The sequence below is a fragment of the Podarcis gaigeae genome (genome assembly GCF_964106915.1).
Source record: "Podarcis gaigeae genome assembly, chromosome: 4".
NCBI classification, from domain to species: domain Eukaryota; kingdom Metazoa; phylum Chordata; class Lepidosauria; order Squamata; family Lacertidae; genus Podarcis; species Podarcis gaigeae.
In genome coordinates, this window is record NC_139677.1 from 51582911 (window position 1) to 51610673 (window position 27763).

At 43.1% G+C, this 27763-nt stretch overlaps 1 protein-coding gene across 18 annotated transcripts in view; it reads left to right on the top strand.

Moving 5' to 3' along the window:
* The first annotated feature begins 3455 nt into the window (after nucleotides 1–3455).
* The window catches only part of LOC310842856 (cystathionine beta-synthase-like), a 39058-nt gene continuing 14750 nt past the window's right edge, over nucleotides 3456–27763 (top strand). For 3 of the 18 annotated variants that reach the window (XM_083735030.1, XM_083735040.1, XM_083735041.1), the window contains exons 1-10: nucleotides 3456–3738; nucleotides 17187–17373; nucleotides 17552–17658; nucleotides 18258–18392; nucleotides 20490–20569; nucleotides 20930–21064; nucleotides 22519–22588; nucleotides 24002–24093; nucleotides 25557–25682; nucleotides 26455–26539. In XM_083735030.1, the coding sequence (XP_083591156.1) occupies nucleotides 3471–3738; nucleotides 17187–17373; nucleotides 17552–17658; nucleotides 18258–18392; nucleotides 20490–20569; nucleotides 20930–21064; nucleotides 22519–22588; nucleotides 24002–24093; nucleotides 25557–25682; nucleotides 26455–26539 (1285 nt within the window). In that variant the 5' untranslated portion in view covers nucleotides 3456–3470. Of the gene's footprint in view, nucleotides 3739–5513; nucleotides 5742–6053; nucleotides 6396–14491; nucleotides 14678–17161; nucleotides 17374–17551; nucleotides 17659–18257; nucleotides 18393–20489; nucleotides 20570–20929; nucleotides 21065–22518; nucleotides 22589–24001; nucleotides 24094–25556; nucleotides 25683–26454; nucleotides 26540–27763 lie in introns of those variants that run through there. The other 15 variants (XM_083735047.1, XM_083735035.1, XM_083735033.1 and 12 more) reach the window with 11 other exon arrangements.

Below are 27763 nucleotides of genomic sequence, written 5' to 3' on the forward strand. Positions count from 1 at the left end.
TTCTTTGCGTAACTGATTTCTTATGGAAAAAAATATTTCTTTGACCTTGATGAATGATTTGGGTGGGGTGGGGATTGCTATGTACTGCAGAAGAGCTGGTTTTTACATTTGGATATGCATTAAATTGTTCATGTATATAATACAAAATATTATATACATTAAATTGTGCATAAGCAGTTACTCATTTAAGTTTCCCTCTTTTGTTATGCTTTCTGCTTATTTAGGTTAGCATAGGCACCTCTAAATGAAAGCTGTGAAGGAGCATTTCTTTACTCGGACAAGATGCTTAGTTATATAAATCTGTATGTTTCTTTGTTACTAAGAAATCTGTTCTCTGTGAATGTGGCATTTACAATAAATCCAGTTTTTGAACTAAAAAATTAAAGCCTATTCTCTAAGCACTCCTGAGTAGTTGCAACTCCAGGTTGTGCCAAAATTCAGAGTTTATTTCCACATGGAAGCCTATTTTAGTTAAAGTGCCATATGAAAGCTGAACTTGGGGGTTCTTTATTATAACAAGCTCACAATGAATTTTAATCTGCAGCTTGGTTGTAAAAGTGCTGAGGCAAATGTGACTTGCAAAACGCTTTTTGTCCAGCCTCAGGAAGAAGTCAGTGAGAGTTGCCAGTTCACCTAAAACAAATGCCACCTTTAGTCATATTTATTTTATGAAATTGCATACTACCCTTAAATTAATTTGTATGCTTCCCCTCAGTCAATTGCTTCCTAAGATCATGAACAATAATATGATGGTTCCAGGACCCAGCATAGATGTCTGAAAAACAATTCATGCCAGACCAATCTCCTTTCTTTTGATATCGAGTTACAAGCCTGGTGGACCAGGGGAATGTTGTGGATGTAGTGTATCTTGATTTCAATAAGTCTTCTGACAAAGTCAATGTGGGCTGTATGAGGTAACTGTTAGATGGATTTGTAGCTGGCTGGCTGGCCAAACCCAGTGGGCTCACTAATGGTTCCTCATCAGCCTGAAAAAATGACATGTGGGTGCCCATAGGGTTCTGTTCTGGGTCTGTTGTTGCTCAACATCTTGAGGGGATGCTCATCAAATTTGCAGGTAACACCAAACCGGGAGGGGTAACTAATGCTACAGAAGACAGAATCTGATTCAAGATGGCCTTAACAGATTGAATTTCAATAGGGAAAAATGTAAAGTTCTACACTTAGACAGGAAGAAATATAAGATAGGGGTGGGGCACAAATATAATAATAATAATAACAACAATAACTTATTTATACACCGCCCATCTGGCTGAGTTTCCCCAGCCACTCTGGGCGGCTTCTAATCAAGTGTTAAAAACAATACAGCATTAAATATTAAAAACAACAAAATGGCCCTCACATGCTATCCAGACTAACGCCCCACAACATAAACTGGTCAGTTGCTTGAATGCTGTACTCTTGAAACTTTGTCTTGCTTTTTAAACCCTTCTTTAAAGCAAATCATGGTGCTCAATGTGGTTTGTCCATTGACTTGAGTGCATTACTATTGCAACTCTAAGAAAATGCATCTTCAAGCTGGGTGCAGATGGAAATCTTCACCAGGGTATCCATTTCACAACGTGAAATGTCCCTCGATCCTGCAAGGGCACGTTTCATGGGAAGAGGCGACGCCAACGGACGGGGCTCGCAGCAAGACGAGCCTACGATGATGAGTCAGCAGTGGCGCTGGTGGCTCCCTCGGCAACGCAGGCTCGCGATGGATCGGGCGCGCTGACTCAGGCTCGCGGGGAGGATACGCAGGGGCTCCGTATCCTCCCCGAGGGAGACAAAGCGCATCGCCCGGCAGCGTAGTCCAAAGCAGGCGCTGATTGCAGCCACGCAGCCCGGCACCCACGCATCTTGCGCTCCGCGCCGCCGGCTTGAACTCGAAATATAGGGAGGAAGCGCGGACTAGCACACACTTCCGGTGTGATTCGACAGCTGCGCAATATGCCTATTGCTTGAAAGGGAAGGCCAGCCGCCAGCAGGAGTTGAGACTGTTTACAGGAGAGGTGGGCAGGGCAAGGGCAAGGCGATCGTTTTTTGCTGCTGCTTTTAGTGTGTGCAAAAGTGTGAGAGAGCAGGCTGGAGCAGTGGGAGAGATGCAAGCAGGGCCCTTTGCATCCCTGCTAAAGGAGCAGCTCCGCCAAACTCTTCCTGTCTATGAACACTTTTCATGCCAGTTGGGCATCATAAAAAATACTACAGTATTTAACGTTAAGAGCAAATGTCTGAGTTTGCTTCCCACTCTTTCCTCACCATCACGTTTTGCTTTTGTGTCGTGTCTTTCAGGTTATATAGGCCTGCAGGCTGGTACTAATTTGGTTGTATATAAGCCACCTGAGAGGTTTTTATGACTGAAGAGTGGGGTTGTTGTTGTTGTCGTTTAGTCGTGTCTGACTCTTCGTGACCCCATGGACAAGAGCACGCCAGGCACTTCTGTCCTCCACTGCCTCCTGCAGTTTGGTCAGGCTCATGCTGGTAGTTTCAAGAACACCATCCAACCATCTCATCCTCTGTCGTCCCCTTCTCCTTGTGGAGGATCTTTCCCAACATCAGGGTCTTTTCCAGGGAGTCTTCTCTTCTCATGAGGTGGCCAAAGTATTGGAGCCTCAGCTTCACGATCTGTCCTTGCAGTGAGCACTCAGGGCTGATTTCCTTCAGAATGGAGAGGTTTGTTCTCCTTGCAGTCCATGGGACTCTCAAGAGTCTCATGTGGGGTACAAATGCTCTAAATAAACAGCAATAAGTAATAGCTGCTCTTTGTATATCGGAGATACCAATTTTTAAACCATATAATCCTGCCACATGTTAGCATCTCTGCTGAATGTTAGCAGTGTGGTGGTGCAGTAATAAAACTGGTAGCACATTTGCAAAGCTAAGCAGGGTTCGATATGGTATTAAACTGGATGGGGGGCACGTGTTGAGATTCCTATTGGACTAATGACCTGTAGGGTCCCTGAGGAAGAACAATGAATATATGTGAACTGTCCAAGTCAAGGTGCTTAGTACTCAAGGCTGGGCAGGTTATTTCAGTAGCTGAGGCAAAAAATCTCACAAGTGCCTCTCCCTGTCAGTAAAAATACAATAAATTAAATAACAAGGTGATTGTTCATGATACCCAGAATTAGCTCCTTAAGGCAGTTCTTTTGCCGGTTGAAAGATGCCTGAGGCACATATCTAAAATCAATGGCAAATAAGATTCAGAACTAATTAAAAAAAATAAAAAAACAAAACACCTAAGCAGATAAAGGGTAGGTTCACATTAGCAGCTTAAAACACAAGCCATATTTACATAGCAGCTGTGTCTAAGGAGAGAGAGAGAGAGAGAGAGAGAGAGAGAGAGAGAGAGAGAGAGAGAGAGAGAGTGCCAAGGCATCAAAATTAACCCGGAAAGCGAGTCTTCAAGCAAAAGAACTGCCGCCCTACAACCTAGCTGAGTTCCCTGTGTCGTAATATTTCCCTTTGCCATGCAGCTCGGAGAAACCATCTGCGCAGGCTGCAGGACAGACACGCCGCCTTCTCATTGGCGGGGTGTGTCCCCCCTACGCCCCCGTCCTAGCCAATCACCGCCTGCTCTCTTTCCAAAAGAGAATGTGGGCTGGGTAAGGCTGCTTGCACACGCCGAGCAACCCTCTGCGCGGCTGGATCGGGCGCTGCTTCTCTGCTCTGCTTGCGGAGAGCGTTTCCCATCCACGCAGCTAGCCCGCTGCCCTTTCCTTCCTTTCAGGCCCCCAGGTGAGTCTTGGTTTTATCCTCTCCCCGCGATTAGTAAGGAGTGGGATGCGCATCTGATCTAGGGCAATAAGTGGGGAGGAAAGGACGAGGTGCAGGCAGCGCCAATTCTGACCGCCCCAATCGCTAGAGGACTTCTTTGTTAAGAGTGTGTTTGCGTTGGGCACTTTTTCTCCCCCCGCCCCGTCCCGGAGCCTTGGGGCAGCGCCTTTTTCTTCTCATTCACCTTCCGGTTGCATCATCTAGTTCTCAACAGGTGAACTGGAAGCAGCGCCAAACGGCAGATGATGGGTTTTAATTTATTCTTGCTTGCTTTAGTGAAGGTTGCTTCTGAACGAACTTTATTTCTTTATTTTTTCTTGGTTGGGGGCCAGCCTTACCTTGCTCTCTCTCCAAAAAACAGCAAAACCCCATTAGGCAATGGAGGGAAAATGCTTACTAGGACAGAGGCAATAATCGTTGTTGTTTAGTCGTTTAGTCGTGTCCGACTCTTCGCGACCCCATGGACCAGAGCACTCCTGTCTTCCACTGCCTCCCGCAGTTTGGTCAAACTCATGCTGGTAGCTTCCAGAACACTGTCCAACCATCTCGTCCTCTGTTGTCCCCTTCTCCTAGTGCCCTCCATCTTTCCCAACATATACTTCTGATGAAATCCTCTACCTAGGCTGTGTACATAACCATACATTTAAAGTACACATGCACAGTCATGGGAACTGTAGTTTACCCTTCAAAGAGCTACAGTTTCCAATATTCTTTTTTTGGGGGGGGGGATTTAATGTATAGTGTGCACACACATGGGCATAGCAATGATTCTTGTTGGGGGAGGGGCAGGCATTTTGTTAGGGGAGGCAGAATCTCAGTTAGCTATGTATTTTTATTGATTTTTATTGATTTAGTTAGTGGGGGAGTTGCCCCTCCCTGCCTCCTTTTGGCTAAGCCCATGTGTACACAACCTGTTTCAGTTATTAAAGCAAAATCTGTCTGTTTCAGTTATTAAAGCAAAAACAAACCACAAAAAATTGGGCAAGGACTATTATAGTTTCTGGGCTTGATTGATCATGGTGTGGGATGGGCCTTTTGTCTGCTCCAGCAGGCCTCTTTTTATGTATTCTAGAAATAGATTTCTTAGGGTGGTACTGACAGTGTGACGCTAAGTAATTTTGCTCTGAAATGAGCTGCACTGAATTCTGTTGGGCTTACTCCCAGGTAGGTGAACGTAAAATGTTGCTAGAGCCGTTTGCACTCCCTACCAGGTGCAGATGTTATGAGTTTTAAAATGCAGTTGCAGCATTCATATTGCAGGCCTCCTTAAGCAAAACCCAGTTCCAGCCTTATAAGTGAAAATGTGATTAATCTGAAATGCATCATTTAGATGAAGAACATTAACGCTGGATAGAGAATGAGTGTAGTTCTCAATTCAGTTCTATATTCTGGCCACTATGTAGGAAATGAAAAGCTGAACTTAACTCAAAAGTGTATGACTCATTTGAGTCTACATCTTGCCGAAATGCTTGGACATTAGAAACAGGATCTGCCTTGGTTGGGCACCTTGTGCAAACTCAAGTTACAAATGCCCTTTGCAGATACGATGGTTGGAGAGCTTTTCTGAAAGAGTTCAGAGGTCAAAAGATGCTGGATATGGTTCCAGTCTGGCAAAATTCCAGAAATTTCTGTGGTTTCCTTTTTCTTAAAGGGATCCGTTCCTACAGTGTTTTTCCCCATTATGCCTGCAAATTCATGGCATGAGACTGAATGCTTTACCTTTTGTTGCAGGTATACCCTTTTTGCCCTGGTGAAGCAGTGATCTTAGATACTGCACGTACTTCCCAGGATCTTTTTGTTGAAAAGGGGCAGGCATATGTAGAAGCAATTTACAATAAAAGGTACAAGTTGTTCCTCAGGGTCCTTTCCAACTATACAATTCTATGATTCTATGAAGATAAAACAACAGATGTCCCTGAGGCTTGAAATTCTGTGACTGATTTACAGAGCATTTTTACTTGGCAGTAAGTCCCACTATGTTCTATAGGGGTTGTACCCATATAAGTGTGCCTTAAAAATCATTTGTATGCAGTTACTGTAAGTGTGGGTAAGCAAATAGTTATGTGGAAGGGAAAACATTTTTAAAGTTCCGCACTGCTTTAGAAGTAAAACAGTGAACAGTGCTTTTCCTATACCTGGTTTATTCTTCTGAAGTCTTATTCGGTTAAAAAGAGGCATTATCTGAGATAGTGTTTACTCTTGCTAATTATTAAGTTGTTGACGTAATATAGGCAGAATGTATATAACTCTCACATGGATCTTTGAAGATGCAGTTTGGTGAGCATGTGCCTCAGGGAATGACAAAATGAGCGTTCTTGACACACCCTCAACTGCATCATTGGAAATGTCCTAAAGACTGAAACTGAAGCTTTGTTCACACCTTCATAATTTCGCATTCGTTGAATATATGGAGGGGAAGTGGGATCATTATGCTTGCTAGCTTTGCCACTGGCTGTGCTGAAGGTAAGAATGTGCTCTTGAGTGCATGCAACTGGAGGGTCTTCATTCTTAGTTGCAACTCCTGATCTTCAATTCAGATCCTACATTCACACAGAGCTTGTTCTCACCTGTATCAAGGCTGTATCAAGTGTATCAAATGTATCAAGGCTGGGGATAAAGTAAGCAGAAACCATCCTGGTCCCTCTTGTGCATTGAGTGAATGTGTAAATATAAAATGAGGACAGGGCTCGTGCACTTTGGGGATAGTCAATTGACAAAATAGGTGCAGAATATAATAAAAAAATATTATGAATACAGATGGGATAGAAATGGAATATTAGTTTGAACATGCTTGTGAATTCTCAATTTTCAAATAGCAGAGGACCCATGTATGTCAGAATTTTCCACACTTTTAACATCTCTTCTGTATTTGTGGGGATGAAAGAGAGCCCAGATGTGTGTGTTTGTGTGGTAATGATAGATATCTTTTGATTCCTCTCAAACAAAATGAAAATCCGAGTCTTGAGTGGAAGGGATGATAGGTATTCTGTGAAATCGTTTCATGAGTTGATGGAACATATTTGTATGATTATTGTAGCTGTTTAAGGGAATTCTATCTTGGGCATAACTTTCCAAATACTTAGATGTGGGTTTAATTGCCTGTACCAGTAGATGTAGCGATAGACAAGACACCTTAGCTCAAATACTTTATTAATAGGTTGTGCATGTCCAAAGAGTTTTGTGTTGTGGTTTTGTTCTGTGGTAACTCACTTTCTGGCAAGAGCGTGTAATTGCTGTCTTTATGCCAACAAGCATTCATATGTGAAAGGTAATATAACTGCCATCTTCAACGTTGTAAAGATAACAGACATAGATATACGCAAGGTTTGAAGATGAGGCTGAAAAAACAAGGTTGAACAGGATTTGGTTCTTTTTTGATAATTTAAATCCTTTGATAAGTAATGTGGCTTGCTGGCGAGATGCTTTAGGGTGTGTTTGGCTTTTGTTTGGGCCCCTCCAGACTGCTGTTTGTTTATTTTTGTGGGTGTTTTCTGTAATGTGACATCAACACAGTAGTACATTAATAGTGGATTTATCCTGGACCATCATTCTGCTTCATTAGTTGTTCTGCAGTTCTTCCCCAATGTTACTGCATTCTTGCCTCCTGGAGGAGCAGTCTTGGGCTATAACAACAACAAAGCCCCCAGAACATGTGTGCTATGAAAAGTCACAGGATTTTAGCAGAATATTTAATAGGAGCATGCATCTATTACAAATGCAGCAGTGTGGTCACTTCAGAGCTTTGCGGGCACAAATGGTATTCATAGAACCATGGCTTTAAATTGTGGTGCCCAGAACTGGACACAGTATTCCAGGTGTGGTCTGACCAAGGCAGAATAGAGTGGTACTATTATTTCCCTTGATCTGGACACTATACTTCTCTTGATGCAGCTAAATAGCATTAGTTTGTTTGGCTGCTGCATCACACTGTTGACTCAGGTTAAGCTTGGGTATAACAGTCCTGATAACAACATGAAAAACCCATCATGGGGAATCCTCAACATCTGGTGAGGCCCTTTTTATGAAATCTCACTGTTGAGTAAAGTCAAACTTTGGCTTTCAAGATAGTCACATGATTTCACTACAAATTGATTGAATTGTATTTTGTTTTTTTGGTAGTAGTTTCTGTGTGCCAAAAGATCAGGGTTCTTTCTACTGTTGCAGCATTACACTGTAAAAGTCACTTCTGGCCCTGTCTTTTCAATAACTGTTCCAAAGTGGGCTGTACTGAACTTCTGACTTTTCTCTCTATCCATACATATATCAAAGTCCTTAGGTGGGTGGGCTGCCTCATTCAGTTCAGGGAGGTAAGCTTTTTTTGAATACCCATCAGAGCATGTCTGTTGTCCCTTTTCTCACCCAGAGTTGATCCCTCCATAAAATGAGGTAGCTTTGTAGGTGGTGTACCTGCGTGAAAGTGTGAGAGTACGCACACAGGTTTTTTGCACTTGAAATTGCCGGTTCATATTTGAAAAGATGGTCAGAGAGTGGCTGGCGCAATCCAGCCAGATGGACGGGGGACGGGGTATAAATAAAATTATCATCATTATTAAACTAATTATTATTAAGCATGTTTTAGTTTTCTGTTGGTTTTAATTTACATGCTACTTTTCCTTTGTATGTCACTTTGAGTTCCATTTTGTAAAAAGAAATGACTACAAAGTGCAAATAATAATAATGTTGTTCAAAGTGTAAATAGAAACCATTTGATTACTTTCTGTAGAAATCCTGTTTCCCTCTCAATTCCCTGATAGCTTAGCAAACTAGTAAACAAGTCATCAAGATAGGGATTGCCTTGTGATGTTTGAGAATGCCAGGATGTTGCTTAATATATTGATTCTGCAAATTCCAGTTATGTCAATATACCATACCCTGGCTCTGTATTTTAAAAATATTGACATCAGGTGCTTTGCAGCACTTCTGCTATCCTGGAGATTTATTGACAGTTACTTGGAGCACACGAGTCATGCTCAAGGTGGCATGTAGCAATGGGAAAATCAACATTTATGGAAATGCATACAAACAAAGACATTAAAAGACCTGTTAAAATATCCTCTCAGTGTCTCTGCCAGAAAAATAAGCCCGAATGATACAAATTTTAAAAAACCCGATGAAGTAGAATCTAGGTGTTGGGGTTTCAGACACTGAGGGTCCAGTGGCCTACCTAAGGACATTATTGTAGTTTTTGGCACTCCAGTGGAGAAACCTCTATCCAAAATGTTGATAAACACAACTTTGCTAAGAGCAGGTTTCGAGTTCTGTTCACCTCCTAGGAAGGAAGGAACATCCAGTTGAACTGGAAAGTGACAGTGACGGAGTCCATATCACTGACCTCATTCGAATCTGAGGAAAGTTAAAGTACTATTGAGATTTTTAATTTTAAAAATTAAGGATTTGCTGGATTTTGGAGTCTGTTTTGAAATGTGTGGCTTAATCTGAGGGCCTTATTAATTGTGAAATATCTGAAGTTGCTAAGGGGCCATTAGATTTTTGGCATCAAATTGCCCACCTTTTCCGACAGCTCTCAACGGGTAGGCCAGGAACACAGAAAGGTAGCATGGAAGCAGGCCCATGCAGAGCTTGCTTGAAGCCTGGGGCGGGAGTCTTGTTAGAATAAAGTTATGAACTCAAACAGGCTGCCCCCAACCCTCTGAATGGAAGAGTGATGAAATGGCATCCTTTTGGCGCCATATAATTGACTCCTCCACCCCGAAATGTTCCTGGCAGCAGGCTTGTGGTTCTCTTCACGCCTCCATGGCCCACTAGTGCTAACTTGCCTTGCCCTGCCTCTAGACAAATGAAGCCCAGCTTCCCACCCAATTAGCATCTCTGCTACATGATGTGTGATCTGGGGTTTCCCCCACAAAATTATCTTAAAAGCTTTTCTTCTCATTTTACTTATATTAGGGAAGTGAACCTGTAGGGGTAACAGAAGAATTAAAAAACCCCAACTAAAATATTTTACAAAGATAGGCCAAGGCTGGGCAAAGTTCAGGCTTGTATCAGCTCTACCGTATTTTTCCGTGTATAACACAATCCAGTGTATAAGATGACCCTTATTTTTGGGAGCCCAGAATTAAGAAATTAAACATTTAAGAAAGTTGTTGAGGGGTTTTTTTGCGGGGGGGGGGGGAGTTGCAAGAACAGTTGTTGAGCTTCTTTTGTAAGTTTGTTAAGCTGTTTTTCAACGATCCCCCCACTCTGGTTGATGGAACTCGTGCCGTAACTCACCACATACTGATACCCACCATAAGCAGCCCCCTTGCCAATGTTCCTCACCCACCTGCCAAAGTTGGCCCATAAAGGGTCAGGGAGATAGCAATCTGGCCAGCCCCTGCTTTAGGAGATGAAGAACACATAATTATTGAGAGCAGTTGTGCATAAAAAGTATTTAACATGTGAAAACAAGGAAGATTTAAGGTAAACAACCTGCAAATGATTCCAGAATGCAGTGTTCTATCATGTGTTATTTATTATCTTTAGGAGATTTGTGTGTAAAGCTTTTCTTCTGGGCACACCCTCTCCAGTCATAACAGAGCCCAATATTGTTTTCAAGGTCTGAGAAGTCCTCTTATCAAACTACCAGAGTTACATCTATGAGTCAACTGTGGGCTAGCTTTGACTTGAGACTTTCTCTAGAAATGGAAAGCAGGTGATTTTCTTCCACAATGAACTGAATTTGTGACGCACCACTTAAATAAATACAGCCACACAAGGCGAATTCCATTTCCGAGGAGGAGTGGTTGGTACATAAGCGTTTCTGCTGAAGCATGCTCCACCCCAAGGTTTAAAGCAGAGCTTTCCAGTCTTTTCATGTTGGTGACACACTTTTTAGACATGCATCATTTCACGATGCAGTGATTCAGTTTTGCATCATTTCGCGACACAGTAGTTCAATTTTACTAGGAAATCGGAGGTCAAACTGTTCCCTTTCCGGCCCCTGGAGGAGCGTGGGGTGTGTTCACGTGACACACCTACACACTGCAGCCGACACACTAACGTCTTGCAACACACAGTTCAGAAAGCTCTGGTTTAAAGGGATACACAATTCAATTTAAGCTATACCGTTCCAAGATGGAGAATGAGAAATCACATCTTGGGACGGTCCCCAACAATGAAGTTTTGAAAATCCCAGCACATAAAACTAGCACATCAGAGCACGTCCTACCTATCACTTTTGTCTCAGATGCAATACTTTCCTACAAGCAGGGACAGGCCTGTTAAACTACTCACCTACTAATTTTTGACATGGGCCTTGTACTGAATTTAGCAGAGACTGAAGGTCCAGTAAAATTGGGCCATCTTGCTGACTTGCTGCCACACAAACCTAAAGCACAGGCTGAACCCTAGTGTGATCAGCAATAGAGGCTTTTGGTCAGCCCTTCCCTATTAAAGCCCCATAGCTACTTGTAACGATTTGCTTGTCTTTCTATGATTCTCTTCTCTGTGCTAGACACACACAGTTCCTTTCTGATAGAGACTTGTTTTCTGTACTCCTGACCATCTTTGTCTATTTGTCTGAACCCATCCCATCATTTTTAAAATGCATCACTCAGAACTAGACAGTTCTCCAGGCAAAGTCTGAGTAGAGCAGAATAAAGTGCAGCTTTCTGTGTCCTGGAAGCAATCTGTTAACCCAGCCTGCTGTCGCATTAGCCGCTTTGCAGCTGTGTCACGCTGCTGACTCATGTTCAGCACTGACCAGCTGCAATCCTAAGATCATTTTCACATGTCTGACTGTCAAGACACTACACCCAGTCCTATACCTATGTATCTTATTTCTAAAGCACTTTATTACCTCAGTGCAGGCCTTTGCATCAGACACATATTTTTGAAGGAGCTCAATTACATGTATTTAAAATCCCACTCTTTTAGCCAAGAAATACCGTATTTTTTGCTCCATAAGACGCACTTTTTTCCTCATAAACAGTAAGGGGAAATGTGTGTGTGTCTTGTGGAGCAAATGCAGGCTGCGCCGCTATCGCTAAAGCCAGCAGAGCAAGAGTGAGAGCTGTGCAGCGCCTCTTGTTCTGCTGGCTTCCCAGTGAAGCGGGAGGAGGAATGGAAGGGAGCCCTTATGGAGCCCCTTCCATCCCTCATCCTGCTTTGCTGGGAAGCCAGCAGACCAAGAAGCGCTGCGCAGCTCTCACTCTTGCTGTGCTGGCTTCAGCAATAGCTGTGCAGCGCCTCTTCAGCGAAGCAGGAGGAACGGAAGGGGCTCCGTAAAGGGCTCCCTTCCGTTCCTCCTCCCACTTCGCTGAAGAGGCGCTGCGCCGCTCTGCTGAACCCAGCAGAGCAAGAGTGAGAGAAGGGACAGAGGGCAGCCCGTCAGTCCCTTCTCCCATCTCCCAGAAAAGCTGGAAGCCACGCCACGCAAGCGTGTCTGTGGCTCTTGCTGGCTTTTCTTGTTTTCCTCTTCTAAAAACTAGGTGCGTCTTATGGTCGGTTGCGTCTTATAGAGCGAAAAATACGGTAGTCACACCTTGGGTTGAAGTAGCTTCAAGTTAAGTATTTCCGGGTTGCGCTCCGCGGCGACCCAGAAGTAACGGAGCGTGTTACTTCTGGGTTTCATCGCTCGTGCAGATGCTCAAAATGACATCATGTGCGGGAGTGGCGACTCACGCAGATGCGCAGTCGCGTCTTAGGTTTACTTCAGGATGCGAAGGGGGCCCCAGAACGGATCCCGTTCATATCCAGAGGTACCACTGTACTCCCAAAGCAGCTAAGGATTCTCACACAGAGAGACAGAGATGGATGCTGCCCTCAGGATTACAGTCTTAAAAGACACAGAACAAAGTGAACATGGATTGGGAGGCAGGAGGAAATAATTGAACAGTTTCAAGTTCTTAGTTACAGTTTGTTCTAACAGAGCATGCACCTAAGATGTAAGATGGAAAGGTTCAAGGAGAGGAGGCACTAAAAGTTGCTGCAATCTTAGCTGCATCAATAGGTAGATTCTGCAACGCTGCTCCCTCCTTCTCCAGTCTGATGTTAATCATAGAATCATAGAGCTGGTAGGGACCACCAGGGTCATCTAGTCCAACCCCCTGCAATGCAGGAATATTTTGCCCAATGTGGGGCTCGAATCCACAACCCTGAGATTAAGAGTCTCCTGCTGAGTGAGCTGTCCTGGGAGCCCAGCAGTCAGGTGACAGTTTTGCAGGCTGTTTCTTTTCCTTTGTCCTGTACAGTTTCACGCTTTTCTATATATCGGACCCCAGGACAGTGGAGGGAAGGGAAATGCTTTAATTTCTCATTTCTCCTCTTCCCCGCCAGCCCAGTTTGTTTCTCTCCCCTGCTTCCACATTGCTACTTCTTGCCACAGAGCGTTGCATGCAGTGCCAGGATGATATCGTAAATACCAAAAATATTTTGGAACGACTCCCAGGCTCCTTAATATAACTGATTAACCTTAGGAAATAGATATCCCAAATCTGTTTGGCAAGACCCATGCTATGAGTGGAACTGAGATTACACACCCTTAAAGCTATAAATGTCATGCAAAGTGTGATGACTTCGGCTTCTGTACACTGATACACTGAATGCCACTCAGGTGGGTGTTGCGTAATCTTGGCACGCAGAAGGCATTACTATGAAGTAACTGAGATCCTCCTAGTATCATTTGCAACTGCCATGGAAGTCGTAGGGCATAAACAGAAGATGGATATAGAAGGGTCTATATCAGGGACGGGGAACCCGGTGCCCTCCAGGTATTGCTGAAGTCCAGATGCCATTACCTCCAGCCAGCATGGCCAGTAGTTGGGGATGATGGGAGCTGAAACCCAACAAAATCTGAAGAGCTACAGGTATATATGGAAGCACATTGTCCTAACCTGCACCTGGACCAATGAGGGCAAGCAACCGGGTTTTAATTATTTAATAGTGAACTCGGTTATATCAGCTCCTAATGTGCAAGTGATATACAGCAATACTCCCCACTAACTACGACTTCTGTGCCTGTCTTCGCCCATTTGGAGCAATGGGATATATCTACCCCCAGTTCCGCCTTAAAAACCCTTGGCTGATGCTCTGTATTCAAAATGAGCCAGGCGCCAGGCACAATTTGCACCTATCAGCCACTTGCAACCAAGTAAAGATACCTGGGTGCCAGGATGGTGTCTGACAGCTCCATCATCTGGAGGTGCATGCCTGGGGATCCTTGGATCTAGACTGCTTTCACACACTCATACGACATCTCGTATAATTCTATCAGTTACCTTTTATCTGCACAATCAGAATGAATTTCAGGAACCAAAATGCTTTTTCTGTGCAGCAGGAGCAGAGAACATCATGATAGTTAATTGTTGTTGCTTGTCTCCACCTACCCCACCCCTCTGCCCTGCTCAACAGTTGTGAAGAATATTCCTTTGTTATGAATAGTCAGTGTCACCATTAAGAAAAAGGGGTAAGAATAGGCCAATATATATGTGGATGGTCCCTGGGTCAAGGGACTTATCTTCTTTAAGTTCTCAAAGCTCTTAACCTAGCTCAAGGTTGCCATCTGAACTAGCCAGATGTTTAACTGATAATCACAGCCAGTGATTGCAAAATAAGACTTTTCACAAATGTTGAAGTACGATTCAACTGCCAGTCCAATGTGCTTCTGTATAGAGAGAATATGATGGGGTGAGGCGTGTCTCGCCACAGGCAACAGAATGTCTTGTGCCAGTTTAAACTGTCTTACTATTCTTTTGGCAGCTGGCAAGTTAATGTTAACCAAGGTGTGGAGCATCAGGTGTGGGCCCTGAATGTGCCTCTCTTTCTCTCTGGCCCTCTGAACACTCCCCAGACCACCCCCACCCCCACTGGATCCTTTTCGCACCCTGGTGCTTTTGCTTGGCTAGAGTGTAGCCTTGAACTTGGGTGATGTCTTATGCTTCTCTGGATGGAAGATACAGAGGTGTGTGTAAACTAGCCTGTTGTTCAGAGGGAAAATTTACATCAGTTGTTCCACCTACAGTTTCCTCTGACCCTGCCACTAGAATCTGGCCCACAGATATTTGCCCAGAAGTGAATGTGACCATCATGTTAGAAAGGGTCTCTTCCCTCCCCTCCTTACTCTATAAGAGTTGTGGACTTTTTTATTCTTATCAAAAAGAGCAAGCTGGGACACAATATGCCAGGTAAAGCAAATGAAAGTTTGTTTTTCAGTAATCACTTTGTTACAAAGCAAGCTCAGGGTCTTTCACAACAGCTTTAATCTAGAGCTCTGGTTTTGGAATTGGCAACCCCCTTATCTAGAACACCCCAGTGATAAATCCACAAGGATCTCAATGCTGTGTATGATCAAAGGCTGTATTAATTCTAAGTACGATACACTAAGCACTACTTTACTGTATGATGCTAGCATCTATTGCCATCTGTTGTCCAAAAGTTGTTTCGTGTTGAGGTTCATCTGGGGATTTTAAATAAGAAGGAGAGTTGCCATGGGAAAATGCCTGACGTAAGGCTTCTTCAAATTGGCCAGTTACTCCCTCACTTCTTAGACTTGGCCTGTGAAATAGGGCAAAGCATGAAGGCCACTTATGAGATAAGCTAGTGGCTTTACTTGAGAAGGAAATAAGAAATAAACTTCCCCCTGCTTCCTTTGCAAAGCCTTTTTTTCTGGTTACATTTGCATAAATGTTATAATTAATGACTAACAAGTGCAGGAAGTGGATTCAAGATGGCTCCCAGCGGGCTAATGCTCTACTTGCTACATGATTGGTCACCTACTAGGGAGAATATGAAGGTTCTTCAGAATGCAGTAGAGAAGTCTCAAACTTCAAGTGAAATGCCGCTTTGTAAAAGCATTTCACTTCACAACCCCACAGTTTAGTCTGGCAAACCGTTATGTGGGGCAATGCGGAAGCTTTTTAGTGGATCTGGAATTTAGGAATTTGTAGGCTCACCTATCCTGTTCCTTGTCGCTCTAAGACTTGGATCTGCAAATATCTATTCAGGTAAAATTTGTGTTTAAGGTTGCAACTTCTCCTCCTTGGCAGAAGGGGGCCCTTTTATGACAGAAGGATACTAGCCTTCTGTGATCTTGCTTCTGAATCAGTGCAAATGGGTGTTGAGAGGTAGTGAGAAGAGGATGCCTCCAAATTATCAGTGTCTGCTGACAATTATGGAGTCAATCTCTAGAAATGCACCAATTCTAGAAGATTCCAGGTAGTGTCTTGCTTGGGAGTATTTTGTGCACTTTATTATTTGTCCAGGGGCAGTATTTCCTAGTACACTTGAAGTTTCTAGTTCTAGATTTTCCAGTCTTTCAGACTTTAATGTTGCTGTTGATTGTTTATGGATATAACTGCGCCTTTTAACCTCTTGTTTCCTGAGATCTTGGAGAAAAATATTGCCTGCTGTGTGTAGTATAATAAGGGAAATAACATTTTCTTTCAGGTAACATAAGTCATATTATAGGACAATTTGCAAGATGATCATGGGAGCTGAAATGAAAGGTTACAACATTTGGCCATTTTTAGGGCTTAAGGAGGCTGGGGGACATGGTATAGGTAAAGGTAACGGGACCCCTGACCATTAGGTCCAGTCGTGATCGACTCTGGGGTTGCAGCACTCATCTCGCTTTATTGGCTGAGGGTGAGGGTACAGCTTCTGCGTCATGTGGCCAGCATGACTAAGGCGCTTCTGGAGAACCAGAGCAGTGCATGGAAACGCCATTTACCTTCCCGCTGGAGCAGTACCTATTTATCTACTTGTACTTTGACGTGCTTTCGAACTGCTAGGTTGGCAGGAGCTGGGACCGAACAACGGGAGCTCACCCCGTCTCGGGGATTTGAACCGCTGACCTTCCGATCGGCAAGTCCTAGGCTTTGTGGTTTAACCCACAGCGCCACATAAAACACTACTTGGTGTAGAGAAAGTGAACAGAGAGACATTTTCCTCCCTCGTACTGTTACACCTGGGATCATCCAGTGAAGCTGAAGGTCAGAGGTTTGGGGACAGACAAAAAGAAATGCTTTTTCACGCAGTCACTGCCTATGAGAGTACAGTCGTACCTTGGATCCCGAATGCCTTGGTACTTGGACGTTTTGGCTCCCAAATGCCGCAAACCCAGAAGTGAGTGTTCCAGTTTGTGAACATTCTTTGGAACCTGGATGTCCAGCGCAGCTTCTGATTGGCTGCAGGAGCTTCCTGCAGCCAATCAGAAGCTGTGCTTTGGTTTCCAAACGTTTTGGAAGTCGAACGGACTTCCAGAACAGATTCCGTTCGACTTCCAAAATGACTGTAACTAGTACTGGGCTAGATGGATCAGTTGTCTCACGTACAGTAAGGGCATGTCATTTTAGGTGGTAAAACTTTATTTTTTGCATTTATTGACAATTACTGTATTTTGCCTAATGGCGAGTGAAAATTTCATTAGTCCCTTTCTTCCTTTGAGGTCACAATGCCATCGTTTCCCACAGAAGCCGGGATGGAAACCTTGGCTTGCTCTCACTTCTCAGCCAGCTGCACACCCAATGGAATTCCGGAGAAGGAGCCTTGCAACTCCCCAGAGAAGGAGAGGAAGTGGATCAGGCCTGACATTCCAAGCAAGTGTACCTGGGAGCTTGGGAAAACTCCTTCTGAGTCGCCTCATCACCATGTTGCAAGGTAAGCTGCCATTCAATAGAACCGCAAACTGAGGTCTGATTAGCTTTGGTAGTTAGAATCCAGCGCGCTCGTTTGGTTTGATACTTTGCAAGCCATGTTCAGGTGCTGGTGGATATTGCTGTGGGGTTTACAGTTGTTTCCCATCCCTGCTCTATGCTCCTGTGTCTTTCTGCTTTAGATCTGAGACTCCAAAAATTATGCCAGACATCCTCAAGAAGATCGGCGATACTCCCTTGGTGCGAATCAACAAAATTGGGAAGCTCTTTGGACTTAAATGTGAACTTTGTAAGTATCTTCTGGTTAGCTGGAGCTGTAAATGCAAACATTTGTGCTGTCGCAATGATCAAGAAGGACCAGTTCAGCCAGGATTTTGGTAGTGTTTGCTGTAAACTCGGCGTGACTTGTAAAGCCACTGGCAGTTCAAAAGAGAAATACAGCATTGGGCTGATTCAGAGCTGATATCTCAAAAGCCTTTTGTTTTGTCACCTTCTGTGTTAAATTATATTTCTTTAATTTTACTTCTGCCATTTGTAGACTGCCCAATTGACAATGTCCTCTGGATTGACATAAACCAGAAACAATAAAAAGAAGCCCAGAAACATAAAATATAACTAATCACAGTACAGAACTAACTAAATAAATAAACTAGTAGTGCCAAAATGATACCGAATGAATAGTTAGTGGGTGTTGTCTGCAACGAGGTGCAAAGGAAGTGGGGAGCTATTGCTGCACCATGTGTGTTTGTGCACCCAGCGAGGCTATAAATTGGCCAGGTGCATTTTCCCCCTGAAAGAGGGCTAGACATTAAAAGCTGACGTGTCCCCTATTTTTGATAAATGGGAGAAAATGAAACCTAGTTGAAACATAGTCTTTGTGCTTTCCAGTGGCAAAATGTGAGTTTTTCAATGCTGGAGGGAGTGTGAAAGACCGGATCAGCCTAAGGATGGTAGAAGATGCTGAAAGGGATGGGATTCTGAAACCTGGAGATACCATTATCGAACCAACGTCAGGAAACACAGGTACGGTTGCTTGGGAGTGAGCAATTGTAGTGTGACTCTGGGCTGTGTTGTTGGGCATAGCAGTAATGCAGACAGGAGGATAATAGGACAGGGATTGCTGAACAAGTATCTGGGGAGCTTTATTTCTCCCCAAAATGGAAGCATCATGATGGATATGAGAACATTAAGCCCTCCCATTGAAGTCATTGAGATAATCAAGCAATATCTCTGGTGTAAAGTCATGGAGCTCTTTGTGTTTACCAAACTGAATGAGAAACACTGTCAGAGCTAGTTTTCCCAACAGTTTACCTTTTAGAATCTATGTTCACTTGCAATTTTTTTTTAAAGGAAACTCACCCTTCTTTTAACAATTTCAAGTCCTCTATTAGATTATGCTTTCAACAGAGCTGTGGAACGTTACTCATTCGTATAGACACAATGTGATATCACATCCAGAGGAGAAAACAAGCATGGAGAAAGCTTTAGTTGTCCTTATATGCTGGTACAGTATAATGGTTAAGGACATGAACTATGAGCTGGAAGGTCCCTTGTGTGAATCACATTAATTCAGCCTTGAATTCACTTCATAGCTTTTACTGCGTCTCTGTCAGACACCCCCCCCCCCAAATCATCATCATGTTATATAAACAGCAAATGTCACCTGTTCCTTTTCACTGAAAGCCTTGGAAACTGTTACATCAAAGTGTTGTTTGAAAGCCCAAGGTGTCCAAGGACTGATGATGTGGTTTAATTGATCAGAAGTTGTTCAAGGGCCTTTGAATTCTTAAGTTCCTTGATGCTCCCCTTAACACTCAGCAGTCAAGTCCCATTGTGATGTCAGAGAAGGTAAACCAATGGTAGCCAGAGCTGCCATGACACCTCTGGCTGCAGAGAGACACTGTGAAATCAGAGCTGATTGACATCAAGAAATGAGGGTCATGCAGAGAGGAAGAAATGGAGGGGGCAGTTGGAAGACTGAAAAAATCAGTGAACACAGAGGAGCTTTTAAAGGGGAACAGAACCATGATCTGTTGTAATGACAGGGCCTAAGCTAATCTGTAACACAGGGGCGTTGTAAGGATTACTGAGCAATGTGTATGAACAGATAGCTTTTCCTACCTAAATAGTAAGCAGTCTTATTGGATTAGCTTTTCACTCTTCTCTTGGGAATCTTCCAGTGCTGCATAATTCCGCAAACATATTAGAACATCAATACTGCATTTGTTAAAAAGAACAGTGTGATCTTTGGCATCTCTTAAGATCTAAGCTGTACCTCTTGCTCTCCTACACTCTCAGAAAACACAGACCGCTCTGTTGTGGTTCTGTTCTGCAAGGGCCGAGTTTAGAGTGTTATGATTGTGTTACGTACAAGTGGACACAAAACTTCACAGCAGGCAGTTGTCCTTGTAGTTGAAACAGCCTTAGTTTTTACAGTGAATGTATTGAATAATTTCTCGCCAATCTCTGAAATGGTACCTTCCAGTGGTTAGCGATATTGCCTTCTGATGTCTGGGGAAAAGATGAAGCCGGATGTAATCCTAAACTGCCATGTGTGTTGGGAGAGAAGCATACACACAACTAGAAGTGTCTTGAAAGCTTTTTTAACTACAGCCAGAAACTTGGCTAAACAGGCAGTCTTCTTGTTTATATAAAAATGGCTTGTTCTATCAGTATGAGTACCCAGTTGGTCCAGAATGGCAGGGCATACATTTCAGAGATGTCATAACTGAGTGGTAGAACATATGCTCTGCCTACAGAAGGTCTCAGGCTCAAATCCCTGGCATCTCTAGAAAAGATTGGAAAAGGTTCCTTTCTGAATACCTGGAGAGACACGTCAGTTGGTGCAGACCTGCCTTCCCAAGACTGGTACCCTCTCAGATGTTTTGAACCACATCTCCCATTATCTTTGACCATTGACCATGGTGGCTGGGACTGTTAGTAACTCTAGTCAAAAACATCTGCAGAGCACTAGCTTGAGGAAGACTGATATAGACAGTACTATACGAGATAGGCAACTAGTTGGACTCTGTGTAAGGCTGGTTTCTCTGCTCCTGCAAGTAAAGAGTTTTAAAATATAAATGTGTGGCTTCCTTCGGTGATGCGTTTCCTTGGTTCCAGGGATCGGACTGGCTTTGGCAGCTGCAGTGAAAGGCTACCGCTGTATCATCGTCATGCCAGAGAAAATGAGCATGGAGAAGGTCAGAGCTGCTTGTCATTTCAGATGCTTACAAATCGTCACTTGTTGTGCAATTGGTTAACTGGGACATCGTTAGCCAGCAACGCAGATGGCTGCATATGGGATAGATGCTGTTTAGTAAGGTAGTTCTGAAACTTGCTGTTTCAGTGAGGTAGCAAAATGTTTAATGAGGTTCAGGATTTGGACTGACATTCAGTATTTAAAGTTTAGTCTGGCATTACGCTGGGAGTAAAATAGCTAACATCTGAATTAATACATAGTGAAAGTCACTCAAAGTCTTATAGCTTAAAGTTTAATTTCTCCGTTGCTCAGGTGTTGTGTGGCGCATTTCACAAATTTGCTCCCTCTTTTTTGAAACCAGGTGGATGTTCTGCGAGCTCTTGGGGCAGAAATTGTGAGAACTCCAACTACTGCTAGATTTGACTCTCCCGAATCTCATGTCGGCGTGGCATGGAGACTGAAAAATGAAATCCCTAATTCCCACATATTGGATCAGGTAAAGAGGCAGAAGGAGAGAAGTATTTCAGATAGCTAGGTCCTAAGTGGAATACAGTCCTTTTCATTCATCATTCTAATATCTCAGTGAAGCTGATGTTATAATTCCCAATTCTCAGGCAAAGGGATGGAAAAGTCTCTGCCTGAAACCCGAGACAGCCTTCACAGGTCAATATAGACCAGTCTTCCCTGACTTGGTGCCTTTCAAGTATTTTGGACTACTCATCCCATCAACATCAGTCGGCAAGACTAATGGTCAGTTATGACTGGAGCTGTGTAGTCCAGAACATTTGGAGTGGCACAGGTTGGGAAAGGCTGATGTAGACAATACTGAGCTAATAGAACCAATGGCTTGTTTCATTATAAGTCAGCTTCCTATATAATCTTAAGTCAATTGGACTAAAGTTAATTGCACTTAACTTGTCCTCCAACACAATTGTCATCCTGTGGTGGGGCTCTGTTGTGGGCTAGTTAGCCACTGAAGAGGAGCAAACATTGGTGGTACGTAAGGAGCTTGAACATCTCTAAAAAAAATAAAATTAAGTTAAGTAGTGCTGAGACCATAATTGGAACTCCCTTCCTATTGCTATCTGATAGGTGCCTTCACTGTATTCTTTTCGGTGCCTGCTGAAGGCATTTTTATTTAGACAAGTCTTCTCAGGTGTTTAGAAAGTGCGTATGAGTTCTACTTTGTTTTAGCCTATTCTGTTGTGGGTTAAACTTTTGGTATGTTTTAAATTATGGTTGTGAACTTTTTAGTGAGAATTTTATTGTTTTATCTTTTTTGTAAACCACTTTACAAAATCCAGCGGTACGTAAATTTTATGAAATAAATAAAATAATAGTACTTTGGCATGTTCTCCTCTGGGGGTATATCAAAGAACAGGGCCTTCTCCGCAGTGGCCCAAAATTCCAGAAACCAGATCCATGGAAGATCAGGCAAGTGCTATATGTAGAGATTTTCAAGTGGGTTTTGAAGACTTTCGCTTCCTCTCTGTAACTTTATGTGGATGAGGTAAATTAGACTGTCAAGATAATGCCCTAAATTGAAACTTCTACTGAGTCAGGCCACTGGTCATCTAGCCCAGTTTTGTCTACTAACAGCTGCTCTCCAGGGTTTCAGGCAGTTTTCCCCAGCTCTGTCTCAAAACACCAGGAATTGAACCTGGATCCTTTTGCATGTGCTCTGTCACTGAGCTATGGCCCTTCCTGATAGCATGAGGATTTGGTATGGTGGGTTGTTCTTGTGTTTACTTCTTAGATTATTACTTAATGGGCTTGCTTTTAATGGTACTTGCAATAGCTGATTTTTGCTATTGTATACTGCTTTGTGGAGGATTCTTCCTTCAAAAAGCAGCTTATAGATTTATTAAACATTTAAGTCCAGCAACAGCCATCTTTGTAAACTTGCCAGACTGTTGTTTTTCTACATTTTCCTTTCATTTTTCAACATAGTACCGCAACGCCAGCAACCCCCTGGCCCATTACGATTCCACGGCTGAGGAGATCCTGCAGCAGTGTGATGGTATGTTCAGCGGGCGGGTAACCCTTGGGCCCCTCATCCTAGATGCTTTGAGAAAAGGGGGGTTCTGGGAAATTGCAAGGCTACTATAGGGCCAGGATGCATAGAGGTGTGGCATCAGTGGGTCTCCAACACCCCCAAGCTACTTTTCTCCTGCAAGTTTGCCATGCCCGAGAATTATAGAGTTGGAAGGGACCCCAAGGGTCATCTAGTCCAACCCCCTGCAATGCAGGAATCTAAACTAAAGATCTGTGACAGATGGCCATCCAACCTTTGCTTAAAAACCTCCAAGGATGGAGAGTCCACAACCTCCCGAGAAGTGCTATGACGTCTTTTAATTTGCATGGTGTTCTAATGGCTGGAACCGAGATAAGGCTTCAACATTGCTATAATTTAGCAATTCCACAGCACATCCCAGTGCATAACGTATTTTACAATTCTTATCTCAAATTATTCTCAAAATAGCTCTCTGTGGCTGGTTAGGCTCGGTGCCAATTAACACGTTGCAACAAAGTGGATGTACTACCATGTATTTGTGTCACTGGGTAAATGAGGTACATGTCTGCTTCACACATTATCAAGTACGCCCTAAATGGAGTGTGGGGTGGACCTGCGACATCCACAACATGTGAACCAGTAGCTAGAGACAGTGCTTTACCTAAAATCATCGGTGGAGCTTTGTGCCAGAGCAAAGATTTAGATATTGGTTTCCCATCTTGAAAGCCCATATCTGTAGCTCTAAATGAGTATTTCATAGATCCATAGATACAGGATTATTGTTTCATTTGCTTATGTATTATTACATGCCCTAGGTTTTCAGGACCTGGCAGGCCAGACAGATTAGTAAATAAATATATTTGCTGGCATTTGCTATAGAGTGGAAATGTGAATCTAGGATTCACATAAGCTGTGGATTCCCTCTTACGTTTATGCAATTAATCTGGGCTTCAGTTGATGTTTTGGGGACAATTCTATTATTAAGTTGTGATTCCTGCATTGTAGGCGGTTGGACTAGGTCATGTTCACAGTACAGTCGTACCTCTACTTACGTATCCCTCTGGATACGGAATCTTTGGGTTATGGCCATGGCAAACCCGGAAGTGCACACATGTGCAGAAGCGCGCCTCTATTTACATAATTTTCAGGGTGCGAATGGACCTCCGGAATGAATTAAGTTCGTATCCGGAGGGTCCACTGTATAACCTATTGCATTGTTTTGCATTTGCTAGCTTAAGGCCAGTAGAGGGAGCTCCCACATAGCATTTTTGTCTGATGAAATGTGTTTCTTCTGCCTGTCCCATACTGAGGCAAAAACCCTTATACTAGAATTCACTAAAAGACTGTATCCATTCAGATTTGTGCGTTTAATTCCTTTTGGCCACTTCAACTGTACACATGTTTCTGCCTCTCTGATAGGTCATGTAGACATGATCGTAGCTGGAGCGGGTACGGGAGGCACCATCACTGGCATTGCCCGAAAACTAAAGGAGAAATGCCCTGAATGCAAAGTAAGTCCCAGGCTAGGACAGGCATCTCAGCCACTGCTTCATCGTTTTCTATTGTTTATGGATTTATGTGATCCCGAACCTTATTGGGGAGTCTTATGAGCCTTGTGTTTTCTTCACCCTGCTTTGTTATATCTGTTTGTCAAGCCTTCTGTTCTCATGTTCCAGGATGGGCTCAGGCAGACAGGAATTTCTGCCCTTAAAGCAGGCACTGGGACCTGTGAGACAGGCTTCTCTCAACCAGAGTTTGCTTCCATTCTGTTCTATGGCTTCTGGGGTGACAGCCTTCACCATGCACACAGATCTGCCCCCAAAATGAAGCTCATTAACATGGTGCCTGGGAAAAGCACTGTTGTTGCCATGATGACATGGATTGCCACCAGCTATATGATTGATTGCTGCCTGTTCACTTGCTATTTGCATTTTTATCCTCATGTGTATATGTCTAAGGAAAGTTGGGAATACTTGCACAGGCAGAACAGTCTTACGGAAACCAGCTCATTATGTTCATGTTAAGCATTCTTGATGCAAGTGTGTCCTTTATACTGTTGCACACCTTGTGTATGGCACTTATTCCTTATCCTTAACTATGTACCTGGAAACCCACAAGGGAAAAGCAGTTGGGGAACAATTCTGAGCAGAAAACCAGCAGTCAAGTATAGGGTCAAGTACACCCCAGAGCCAGTCGCCTTGGCATGGATGTTGAAATCATCCAAAACCAGCAGTCCAGAGGTTCCTCAACACCAGCTCTTAGACCAGCTCTGTCAGTTCAGGCAGGGAGACTCTAGCAAGGTGGGCAGTAAACCAACAGAATCCCTAGTCTATTCTGATTGCCCAATGCCAGGAACACAAACTCTAGATCAACCCCCCAAACTAGACAGAAATTCCTATACTTTAAAAAATTTGGGCAGAATTGTGTGAAATTTGCCAGCAAGGTCACCCCTTTGGAGAATGTGAATACTACCAATTTTGAGAAAAATGTTTCAAAGAATCTAATAACTTTATTGTCGCCAACATAGGCATTTCATCCTCACAGGAAACAGAATACTTAGTAGAATCTTAAGAGTAATAAAAAAAGATGGACATCTTGTATCCTGTACTGTGATTCCTTACAAAATTATTTGAGTGATATAGAGATGTATGTCACTGAGCACATAATATCGTGTTTCCGTCTGTATCACCTGTTGGGGTTATATATATGTAATGAGAGCTAGCATCTGAATGGGATCCAGAGCACACTTGTTGACATTCGCCCTTTTACTAAGCCAAACGAAAGCAGTGTAGGAGCAAGTGAGTTTTTTCATGTGCTTTAAAAGCAATGATTGACATCAGGTTTGGTGTTTTCCAAGTTTTAATGACAGGGAAACATCTTTGCGATGCCACAACAATTTTGACTTACTATGACTGATTTAACAATGCTGTTCTTGATAGCCAAACGCTGACTTAATGCTAAAACTCTCTTGCAGATTATAGGTGTTGATCCCGAAGGATCCATTCTTGCAGAGCCTGAAGGACTAAATAATACAGACAGGACAACTTATGAAGTGGAAGGGATTGGATACGACTTCATCCCTACTGTTCTGGACAGATCAGTAAGTCAGACTCCCCTCATGTGCATGCCTTACAATCCCCTTACTGCTGAACACATCTTGCTGGCGTGTCCATAATTCTTATGTCTTTGTGAAAGGCCTTTTTTGCATCTGATTTCCTGCTGTGAACTTAGTCACGCTTCCTCAGGAAATGCATAGACACTGAGTGTTTAGCTTTGCTTTCCAAGTATTCCTAGGTCCTTTTTCATAGATCCTCATCACTCTTTGTCTTTATTTCCCTGTGGCTACATGTGGCTCATTCCTTGCCAAAATAATGCAGGCAGAGCAAATGGAGCTCAGAAATGCATATGCAAATGTGCCTAATCTTTTCCCATTGAGCAGTAGAAAATCTGTGGATGTAGTCAGCTGCCTTCTGCTGACTCAGACCATTGGTCGGTCTAGTTCAATATTGTCTACACTGGCAATTGCTGCTCTCCAGGGTTTTTGGGCAGGAGTGTCTAGCAGCTGTACCTTGGCTGAAGATGCCAAGGATTAAATATAAACATCCACCATTGAAATGCACAATAAAACAACCCCATTAATATACAGCACAGCAGTTGAAACAGGAGACTGAGGAGATCGAGGGGATGCCTGTTTATGTGGGCAGCAGCAAGACAGTTTCCAGACTTCCCCCAAGAATCTGCCACTAGAATCCATGTCTTCTGTCCCACACTGAATTTCCTGGCCTGCTTAGTATCGACTTAAGGGCCCAAGTGCGGAGACAGGTTCAAGGCTTCATGTTGTGGTTTTTTTGTTTCCTCGCCCTTTCTTCCAGTTGGTGGACAAATGGTACAAGTGTAATGATGAAGAATCTTTTGCCTGTGCGCGCATGTTAATCAGAGATGAAGGATTGCTGTGTGGTAAGTGCTTTCTGAGAGCTATATTTGTATTCGTTGAGAATTGAGTACTCAAGGTGACAGTAACAGTTGAGAAGGAACCTCTTTGCTCTCGAGACCAAGTCATACTTTTCTTTTTGTCACACTAGTGGGTCACTGGTATATGAGTACTGTAAAGCACCACGTTTGGTAGCTTTTGAAAAAATAAAGAAAAACAGCAGTAGATTGTTGTGAGGGACGTATTCTTAATTGCCTGCATAGGCCTGGCAGAATATAAGAGTTTTCTGCAGGCATTCAAAAGTTGGCACAGAAGGCACCCGTTGTTCAGACATTAGAAGACAATGTCACTTCTTTTAGAATATATATCCAATTAAGCACCTGCAACTGTACCTGTAGTTGCTTCTCGGCTTCAGCACACAATATAGGCAGCTCTAGTTATAGAGCCCTTTTTTATTTAAAAATTTTTATTTAAAACAAAGTTAAAACAACTACATACAGTCAGAGAATCATCTCTGAATACTCCACAGAGCTTTGTCAAAGCATTTATGCTAAAATCATCACAATCTTAACAAACACAAAATGATGCATTATAACCTCCATCGCTTTGGCGGTTCCAACTGAACATTTCCATGAAAGGAATGAGTCTTTGCTGTTCTTTGCTGGCTCTTGCAGAACACCAAGCTTTTCTGAACAGAAAGAATGAGGAAATGATTGCTTGGGTTGTTTTCTTCCCTCCGACACCGCTGTTGCCTGTATGATACATGCCAGTCTTGCTTGTAATATGGCAGTATCAGAAAGGCAATCTTGAGAGGAAAGGCAAAAGATTCAGTTAGAAAAGTAAGCTCCAACATGCTGATTTTTTTTGCCAACATTTTTACATAACTCCATTACACCATTTAACAAGATTGAATTTCCAGTGCATTTCTGGGAACAAGTTGTGAGATAGTGGCTTGCACCAGGCTGGTCTATTTAATGATGCTCATCTTATCCTGGGGCAAGTAGGGATATGTCCTTTTTACAGTTATTGCTGGATGAGCACTTTGGGCCACCTCTGTTGTTGTTTGAATACTTGTGCTGTATGTTTTTTACTTGAGCTTGTAAAAAAAAAAACATGAGAAGACAAAAATTCACTATGAGAAGACAAAAATTTTGGTCTTCTCGAATGGTTGGAAATTAGAGAAATGGAAAGTAAGAGGGCAAGAAATCCAGCAAGTGAAAATCTATAGGTATCTGGGAATCTTATTCCAG